The 10,425-nt window shown below is 40.8% G+C and overlaps 1 protein-coding gene across 2 annotated transcripts in view; it reads right to left on the minus strand.

Moving 5' to 3' along the window:
* Positions 1 to 8,764, minus strand: part of LOC119809181 (pleckstrin homology domain interacting protein) — a 119,789-nt gene extending 111,025 nt beyond the window's left edge. For both annotated transcript variants that reach the window (XM_038322048.1, XM_038322047.1), the window contains exons 1-4: positions 8,523 to 8,764; positions 8,359 to 8,417; positions 8,195 to 8,224; positions 7,945 to 8,004 (exon numbers count right to left, since the gene is read on the minus strand). In XM_038322048.1, coding sequence (XP_038177976.1) covers positions 7,945 to 8,004; positions 8,195 to 8,224; positions 8,359 to 8,417; positions 8,523 to 8,562 — 189 coding nt within the window. In that variant the 5' untranslated portion in view covers positions 8,563 to 8,764. The remainder of the gene's footprint in view (positions 1 to 7,944; positions 8,005 to 8,194; positions 8,225 to 8,358; positions 8,418 to 8,522) is intronic.
* Positions 8,765 to 10,425: the final 1,661 nt, after the last annotated feature.

Below are 10,425 nucleotides of genomic sequence, written 5' to 3' on the forward strand. Positions count from 1 at the left end.
CAATTCCTAGCAACCACATGGTGTTTCACAACTGTCTATAATAGGAACTGATGTCTTCTTCTAGCGTTCAGGTATACATGGAGAGTACTCATTCATAAAATATTTAAGTTTTTTTTAAGGAAAAAAGGTATCATCAGAAGGATGTTGCTATGAGGAAACTGAAAACCAATGATTTCCACTAGACATACTATGATTAAGTACTTCTCTTATTCAGCTGGACAGTGGTGAGGTACAACTTTCAACACTGCACTTGGGAAGCAAAGGCAGGTATGAGCCTGATCTTCACAGCAAAATCCAAGACAACCAGGGTTACACAGAGAAATCCTGTCTCAACATACCAAAAAACTTATTCAGCTTTTAAAAGAAAAAGACATCTATCTCATGTCAAAGCAGCCAGGCATTAGATTTGCAAAGTGAATGGAGAAAGCACTGTTAAATCCAAGTGTCCTCATCACCACAAAGAAGGTATCACTAACTTATTCTTTGAACCATCTGATGCCCTTAGCACTACACAGTAAAGATTCTACTGTTACTTTAAGTACACTCCAAGCATATATTACATAGTGACCCATATACTGGGAAGAAGTCTTGCCTAATCCAGGAAACTGTTTGGGATATCTTTATTTTTTTAAACTTTCACACAAGTATATAATACACACTGGGTATATTTCTCCTCAAGCCCCTACCTGACACTCTCTCATCCCTTTCCACTCCTTTTAGTCCCCTTTGTCACCCTTGTCAGTTTCACTTGTGAATTACATATCAATATAAAATCCAATGAATTTTCAGAGTGAAGTTAACTCAATAGTCATTTCAATTACTTGGTTTTCCTATGTTGACCTAAAAATGTTCTTTCCTTTAGCAAATTGATATTTATGAAAATGATGATCAATGTTCAGCACTAACGTTTTAATTAAAATACTCACTTCATATTCACTCCTTCCATGTAATTAGACCAAAAATCTTTGTCAGATCAAAAGGGCTGGCTACTTCTGTGCTGTGTACTTTGCATTATAAAAGGCCAGCTGAGTAGAATACAACTCTCATTTTTCTAACTATTCTAGTACGTTAAAAATTACAAAAAAACATATTCACTGTTTATAAGCCTTTTCATAAAAACTACAAAATTTTAAAACTAAAAGTCTCAAAACTTCCAAAATTATAAGCTGTTATGATTTTTGAAGTATGAGTTAAACTTTATCATTTTTAAAGATAGGATACACTTTCTAAGTAACTTTTTACTATCTTCTCCACAGAAAAACACCTTGGTGCCAACTATTTTTTTTTTTTTGGTGCCAACTATTTTTTAAAACTTAATCTTTGTAAAGATTAAAGATTTACTAACAAATGCAGAAAACTCTACCTATGTCATAGGTTAAAAAAAAAAAAGGTAAATTTGTTCAAGAATTTATCTTCAGAAAATAGGAGAAAAACTAATAAGGTCCAGGTCTCCAGATTCCAACAGTTTATAGTACTGTTTCCTTCTCAAAACTTTAGTTTTCCCAGTAATCACACAAGCTTGAGCATTAAAAATTTAATAGAATCTATAAATCAAGTTTTCTAAGTTAGGTTAACTAATTTGAGAATTCTTAAATTTTCATAACTTCCTTATAAGATGCTTAACAACACAGAACCTTGCCAACATCAAAATTAATCTGGGAAGTCTACTTACTAAGTACTTGGAAACAAACATAACATGAATGCCTGTCTTCAAGAATTCAGTCAATCAAAAGAACACATTTAGATAATTCAGTTGATCTTATCAATACAGTACCTGTCAGTTAAAGAAAACGACAACACAAATATCTTCAACTTTATTCATATAAACTCTGACTGTTCTGCTTTAAAAAAAAAAAAAAAAAACCAAAATTCTTCAGATTTCTCCACACAGCAAAGCAGGAGTGCTCTATTCAGAGCAACACCTTGAGTTTTTAAAATTAGAATTAAATATTTGCTATGTACAATAAATTCTCTCAAACATATTAATATTAGAGTATAATTTAAAACTCAAATTTATGAATCTGATAAAGATACCCCCTAATGCAAAGATGGGGGGAATCCTTAAACTACTATTATTAAAAGTGTCAATGTAATAATACTAACAAACAACCAGTTTCTTTTTTAGCTGTTTCAGCTTTCAGTACTCAAGATAACTAACACCAGACATCTAGAGATAGATTGAAGTTTCAGACAAGTGTTTCATCAAGTTGCCTACAAACTAGTGTTTCTGCACTCCAAAAGTAAACCAGAGTCAACCAATTCCGCTCACAGTAGTTATTTTGCACTGTTGCACTATACTCTTTCCTAAGTCATATACATGCTCGCCACTCATGACAGAAACCCAGGACGTCATACCAACTGTGGCAGAATCCATGCACTCTTTGGTACTGCCTCTATAACATGCTACCATCACCTGTAATGGCATGAATAACTGATACAATAGATCCCATTACAGTTTCTACACCACCACAGTTCTACAGCCTTTACTATTATTGTCACTGCTGTTGCCAAGAGCAAACCAAACCTTACACCCATTACTACTCCCAGCCTTTTAAGGTGGATTTGTCATTATTAGGCCATTTTAGAGATTAGCAAATAGATGCATTTGATACTCCTCTGTCTCAGTTATTTGAACAGTTAGGAAATGAACAATTCCACTATTCTTTTATGTCCACCTCACTTGGCAATGCATTAAGAATCTAATATGGATTCATTTAATTTCAAAATTTATAGGGCTTGGGGATAAATAATTGCTTGGGTTTGGTGCAGAGAACCCTTGTTAAAAAAAATCAGGTAACCACACTTGTAATTAATTCTGGCTCTGAAAAGACAAACAGGTAGATGGATCCCTAGTACATGTTAGACAACCAGACTAGCCTTACTAGGAGAGTTCTAAGCCAGCCAAACTATGGGAGGAAGGGAAGGAGAGAAAGAGGAAAACAGAGAGGGGAGGGAGGGAGGGAGGGAGGGAGAGGGTGGTGGTGCCTGAGGACCACCATGTCAAGGTTGTCTTGACATTCACAATCACACATGCATAAAAACCCACACTCAACAAGTACACACATAAATTTTATAAATGAATCCAATTCTTTTAAAAATGATACCAAGTACCAAGAGAATAACTGCATACATAAAAAAAGATGAAGTTTTGGTCCTTCAGCACATTCTATTTTCCTTTTTTACCTAACACATTTCATCCCTAATTATAACAGTAAGTCATTTTAAAAGTCAAGTTTTATGAACTATCAAGCTAAGCTTATTATTTAATTGAAACTCTTAAAAGGGGGCAGCTAAAATTCATTACGCACACGTACAAAATCTGTCAAAGAATTTAAAAATGAAGGGAAAAACCCACGAAAGCCTTGTAATGCTACCAATACATATATACCTCTTCATATGCTATTTTAACCTGGAAAAGATTTATACAAATCTCAAAGTATCTTAATACAGACCAGAAATTTTTAGTTTAAGACTCTACTATGCTAACGCTTTCTTTAAGCTCACCTCTAAGTTTAATTCCGTGATACTCACTTTAATCAGCATACTCTAAGTACTGTATACTTAAGACATATACTTAAGTAAATTCTATTCAGGGCCCTCTATTCATCTTTAAATCTGAAGCTACCAGTAACTTACTTAAACCAAAGTGGAAAAACACCACAGGTACAGAGCAATAAAGAGGTGTCTACAGTTCGGCTACTATCTCAAAAACCTTCATCTTCACAAGAAATGGTATTATCATAACTCAGTCGTCAACCTGACACACTTGGGAAGAAGGAACCTAAATAAGGAACGGCTTCAATCAAAGTAGCCTGAGACCATGTATTGATGAGGGTCTAGCTCACTGTAGGTAGGCCCAGCCTAAACTGTGTAAGAAAAGTCACTAAGCAAACCAGGGAGTAAGTCAATAAGCAGCAACTTCCATGCCTGTTCTTTAGTTCCTGCCTCCAGGTCTTTGACATGAATTCCTCCAAGTTCCCTCAGGGATGGATTTTGACCTGAGTGTTCTAGGATGAAATAACCCTTTCCTCCCCACATTGCTTTTTTTTTTTTCCCTTGGAGAGTTTTATCACAGCAACAGAACCAAAGTAGGATGACCACTGAAGAATAGTACTATGGAAAGCATTTATTCAGTTTCCAAAACTGGCATGATTTCTATAGGTTTATTTTTCCATTATGAAAAACTAAACTCCAAAAATAAATGCTAAGAACTTAAAAACAATATACTGCTATTTCTAACTCAAAACTTATTTCTAGTTAATTTTCAGTCCATGCTTTTATATATGGTTACAAATAACCAAGGCAAGAGAAATTAGTTTTCCCATATCACCTGTAATCTGACTATCATCAGGTTTCAGACAACAAACCATATCTCCTAACTTTTAATCTTTCACCTTGACAAAAAGATGCCTAGTAAGATGCAATCAGTTTAAGGAAAGAAAATGATTATTTTTTTAAAAGCAAAAAATTACATCATTTTATTAAATTTGCAAAACTTTAACTCAACTGATAAAAGAAATAACTTTAATATAATCAAAGCATCCCAAGTCTAGTAAATACTTTAATAATCTACTTTTAAGATCTAATAAAAGACCAATCATAACTAATTAAGGAGGCAACTGGGAAGCAGAACTAAAGAACCAACAAATTCAAATACATGAGTAGGAAATGAACCTATAATCCCAACACTTGGGAAGCTGAGGCAGGCCAGCCGGCTGTAAGGCTGCATGCGCCTTGAGGTAAGTGAAATCCCATAGTAAAAAGCTGAGAACACTGTCCAAAACATAGACCTCTTACTCTATAAAATGTGGACTGACTGAAGATGTAGCTAGCTCAATCTGTGAAGTGCTCAGCAAACATGCACAAAGCTCCTTTGTTCATTTTCTCACACTACATAAACCACTCTGTAATCCCAGCATTCTGGGAGTGCAAGCAGAAACATCAAGGTCAACCTCAGTTACAGGGACAGTAGTTCAAGGCCAGCCTATCTTAAAAAATAAATACTTTTTTGGCTTAATATTTGCCTTCATTTAAAAGAATTCTGATGAATACTTGAAATAATGTCCTTTACCTTAAAAAAATTATAGGTTAAAAAATAAAAACTCTGATTAAACTTAAACAGACCTCAAAACAATTTTAATATCCTATCGAATTCCATTCACTTTTAAAATATTTTAAGTGTTCGACCAGATAATAATCCATCACATTCTTTTAATAGCAAAGACAAAATTCTCAGTTCTTGAGAATTGACTTTTACAATCATAAATACATATACACACATATATGTATGAATTTTACTTTTTTTAACTTATAAAACTTTCAAAACTGCACCAAACACTTCATTTTCTTCTGGACCAGAGCTGACTTCTATTGCAGTGTAATTCCAATCAATGTATTCCAAGTAATGCTGATCAATACTTATTTTCAAACTCAAGTACAAACGTACATCTCTTTCTTAAAGATTGTCTACAAAATTCCAATTTCACATGAATTTTTCCACTTAAAATACTGTTCAGCTCATCAGTTAATACACCAACAATTTCCAAGTACAAGTATAAACTACTGAAACTACATTTTCACACACCAGATAAGTTTAAGGCAATTTTTGTTAGTTCAATTTGATGCATACAAAAAGTAAAACTTTAGGTTATAAATTTTATGAAATTAAATTAAGATAAAGGAATATGCAAGAGACTTTGCATGTGTTTATTAAAACAGAAAATTTCCCGATCTACTAATGTGCTCAGAAACCTGGCAACCAAACTATTCTTAAGGCTAACTACAACTGCAGCTCCAGTGAGAGAACACAGCCTATTTCAAACCTCAGCAAGGGACTGACGGACACACAAGTCCTTTAAAGGGTACCTTGCACTCAGCAGTTTTATGCTGAGTAAATAAAAGAGACAAGAATCAACTCCAAGTTCCAGTTAAGAGTTTTTACCTGTCTTCAGAGTAAAGCCATGGGGACTGTTGAGATAAAAAAACTCTTCAGCAAGAAAAACCACCTTCGTACAAAGTATGTGGCTCTTCATAAATAACACACTAACAAAGACAATTTAAGAAACCTGAAAAACTATGAATATTTCATTTTACTATTTGAGCCAATAAGAACCCTCTCTAAAATTAAATTAGGTCTAAATCTAAATCTGAATTAGTGTTTTCACCAGAAAAACAAAATGATATTCCTATACTGATTAGCCACTCCCATTATTTAGTCTAATACTATTAGTTGCTTTGATCAAAAATCTAAGACACTTAAAGTTAAAAGGACAGCAATTTTTAGTGACTTGAATTTGTGGGCTTTTTAAAAGAGAGGAAAAAATGAGTTTGATAAAACACGCCGTATCTTTTTGACAGTATTTTTAGAATTGATTTTTCTTAAACAGCAAGGAAGACATGGAAATATACTGAAGATTTTTGCCAAAAAAAGTATAAATCTAAAACCTTAAAACATTGCAAGTAGTAAACCTTGGAGTTTACTTCAAATACCAATCACTTTGGGATTGACCCAAGTATTGACTGAACTACCCTAAATCGCTACTTGAACTTTAGGCATGGATGCAACAGTCTCCCCTCGGTTTTCTTAAGCCTAAACAACCCCGTAGTCAACAATAGTTTATATTAAATCATAACACACGCACACAAAAGCTATGCGAATCCTATTCAAAATCACACAAAAGCTATGAGAATCAGGTTATACCATCACCTCAACTTCTAAAAAACTGCCTACTCACCACAGCCCTGACAACGCGAGTGACTGCAAATACCTCGAGCAGTCACAAACGGCTCAGAACATTTTCTCAATGTATCGTCTAAATTTCAGCTGCTTGATGGCCCCTGTTTTAAGTGACTATTCAACACGTTAGTACAAACGTCAATCAGTGTACAAAGAGGATGCTGCGGAAACCACAACTCCTTTAAAGTAAACTAGCACCAAGACTTTCCATTCACACCACTCAAGAGATAGCTCCATTCTGTGGGAGCAATTTTTTACAATTATTGCCTTGCAAAACCCACAAGCTATTTTAAAAAGTAATTTTTCAAGCAATCAAAATATCTCAATATAAACAAAAAATGAAGACCCAAGGTCCAGCCCACGGCAACTTACGTAGATAAAAATCAAACTCTTCAATGCCCTCCATCATTGAGTTTTTAATAAAAGGGAATATATCCAAGAATCAGCAAAATTAGAAAACGCATTTTAAAACTTCTAAATTTATACTTCGGCAGGTATGTTTTTGTAAATGCAAAATGTGCCGCCGGGTAGGTAAGACCAAGTATCTATCTGAACGCCTCCAACCGAAAAAAAAAAAAAGATAAAAATAAATAAAATCTACATCTAGATCTACGGAGAGCAAAAGGAAGAGGAGAAGGAGGAAAGAAAAAGGGAAAAAATCTTGCCAAGGTTCGTCCGTTGCCTGAATGGCCTCCTTGTGAAATGCTAAAGCCACTCCGGAGCAGTTAGTCACTAGCTATTGTGTGGGTCTGGAGAAAGCTGAGCCGGCCGCGCGTGCAGAGCGAGCGAGGAGCTGGCGAGCGCGCTCTCCAGGCTTGCGCCGCTCCCGCTGCCGCCGCCGCCGCCGCCTCGCGCGCGCGCCCCGCTCGCCCGCGCCCGCCCGCCCGCGCCCGCCCGCCCGCACGGACGCGCGCGCCGGCCCCTCCTCCTCCGGCCTTGCACTGCACAACACTCATGACGTATCTTTATTTCTAGCACATTAACAAAATATCACAAATAAATTGTCCGCGGCCCCTGCGGCCCCGGGGCGTCCGCACCCCCAGCCGCCGCCCCCCGCAGCCCCCGCTCCTGCCTCCCAACCCTCCCCGTGGCCTTTACAGCTTTCCCGTTCCGAGGCCAAGTTTTTGTCTCTGTAAAAAATTGCGGGAAATTCAATTTTTATTCGACTCAGGGAAAAGTTTCTTTGCTGTGCGCTGGGAATGTCTCACCAGATTCTGGTAGGTCCTGGGGTGCTCCTTCCCAGTCCAGTCGGTGCGCCGGGGCAGCAGCTGCGGGGACAGGACGCCCGGTGAGCGCGGCCCCCGGCCCGGCCCGCGCCGCTCCCCTCCCCAGCCCGGCCCGCGCCCCGCCGGGGACCCCCGCACCCCGCGCCCCTCGCCCCGCTCGATGCCCGGGCTCGAGCAGCGACCCGACCGAGGCCGTACGGCGGCGGGACGCAGCGACCCGCCGCGCCCTTACCTCCTTCTCGGCCACTTCGCGGATCAGCACCTGCAACAACAAAGCGGGGACCGCTGAGCCCCGCGCCCCGGGCCGCGGCCCCGCCGCCGCCGCCGCCCTCCCCCACGCCCGCGGGCGGCCACCGCGAGCGCCCGCCCGCCCAGCCCGCGACGCGCGCCGCCTACCTGAGCCGCCTGCTGACAGGGTCCATCTTCCAGGAACCGGGCGATGAGGAAGTAGAGCTCTGCGCGGGAGAGAGGGACGGGGAGACACGGGCTGAGCGGCCGCGGGGGGCGGGGGCCCGCGGGCGAGTCCGCCCGGCACGGCGGCCCCGCAGCGCCCGACTTACCCGATCGCAGCTCCGAGAGGCCTTTCCTCTCACGAGACATGTTTGCGGGTCACTTCGGGGCCGCCGGCGGGACAGCCCGCCGCCGAGGGGAAGCGGGGACGGTGCCACCGCCTGCCCTGTAGCTGTCAGTGTGTGCTCACGAGCCGAGCCTCGGCTCCACCATTCAAGCAACGGCGGCGGAGGCGGAGGAGGAGGAGGAGGAGGAAACAACAACTCTCAGGCAGCGGCTCCGGCTGCGGCCGCCTCCGCCGGGATCCCTCCGCCACAGAAAGGAGTCCGCGCCTTCGCGGCCCGCACTCGCCGCCCCCGCCCCCCGCGGGAAAAGGAGTGCCTCGGCATAGGCCTAGCGCCCGCGCTGACACCCCTCCGCGCGGCCCGGGCCGCGACTTATTTCTCTATTGGCAGCCCGGGAAGATGCCGGAGCCGAAACGGCGGGCTGCTTGGCAAGAGCTTTCTCTAAGGAGGCCGCCCGCGAGAGGGAGAAAGGGAGGGAGGGAAGGAGGGGGCCGGCACGGCTGCGCGGAGGGATCTGACGCACACGGAGCCGCAGCACAGGCTCTATTCAGCGGCGCTGGCTGGGTTGAGATGGAAGTTAGTTTCTATGTAGCAGAAATAAGAAACAAATGAAGCAAAACTGCCCAAAGAGGGGAAATGCCGGGAGGATGGGGCTCACTCTCACGCACGCACAGAGACACTCAGGGAGCACTCTCACGCTGGGCCAAGTCGGGATCGCGCCGCCCGGCCCGACTTGAACGCTAGTGTTTGCTTTCTGTCTTGCCATGTGCATGTGTATAAATGCTGCGGATTGGCATCTGTGTAAGTCTTGTCCTGCAATATTTCTGCAGCCTGTGCAAGTGTTGTGTAATTTATTGGAGTGCCGTGGATTTCAATGGAGGTTCGGGCTGCTTTTTTTTTTTTTTGAGGCACTTGCGTTTTGCAAACCCGTTATTTCCCGAAGCCACCTCTGCATATTTCTTTTATTACTACCATTGCCTGAAGCGTTCGATTTTTTTAAAAAATGTTTTTGTTTTGTTAAAAACGGACAAGAGGAACTCCAGATTTGTACTTCAGACCATCTTTTCCCCCTTAATACAAAAAGGCTAGTGATGGCTAATTAGAGATTTGGGAGTGAAGCTTTTTAAAGTGTTTACAAGAAGGGCTAATATAAACCTGAGGAAAAGGAAAGAACGCTAGCTAATACTTATCTCTAACTGATATGGAGGTAAATTACTGACCGGTCGATAACCCACCGAAGGTTATTGAAAGAGAATATTATAGTTTAGCCAAGGTGATTAGTGATTAAATAATTTAAATTATCTGTGTATCTTGCAGTTGACTTCGTCATGCTAATTAATGGCTTCTAATTTGAGGTGTAAACCATTCCTGTTTACAGTTAATCACGGGAGGACTTCTTAAAAACAGCCGAAAAGCAAAAACAAAAATCTTTCGTAAATCAGAATGTAATTACTGGTTTTATATGATAAATCGTTCATCTTTGTTTTGCTGATGAGGATAGGGGCCTTGTGATTTTTAAAACGAATATGGGTGAAATTAATGGAAACAATGGAAATTGCCATTTGTTAGAAAACAAGGACACCAAGTGATATTTATCTCCAGATGATTTAAGCACTTTCCAAAAAGACTCTGAGAGTTCAATTTTTTTTTTAAAGGTTGGCATTTTAAAGAGAATTAGGATAGTCATTCTTTTGTTAATCTTTAACAAAAGATCCTCTTTGAAAATTTTAGATAATAAGCTGCATTTTTATGGGTCTGATTTTAAAAGGTAATTTGCGAGGTAAGGACCAAGAAGCTGTGTTGTGGTTTTCCCGGATTGTTTCCTCAAGCCTCGCACCCTCCTAGCTCCTTGCCTTCCTGGTGGGAAATGCTGCAGCTGCCTTGGGCA

Source organism: Arvicola amphibius, chromosome 3 (assembly GCF_903992535.2).
Source record: "Arvicola amphibius chromosome 3, mArvAmp1.2, whole genome shotgun sequence".
NCBI lineage: Eukaryota > Metazoa > Chordata > Mammalia > Rodentia > Cricetidae > Arvicola > Arvicola amphibius.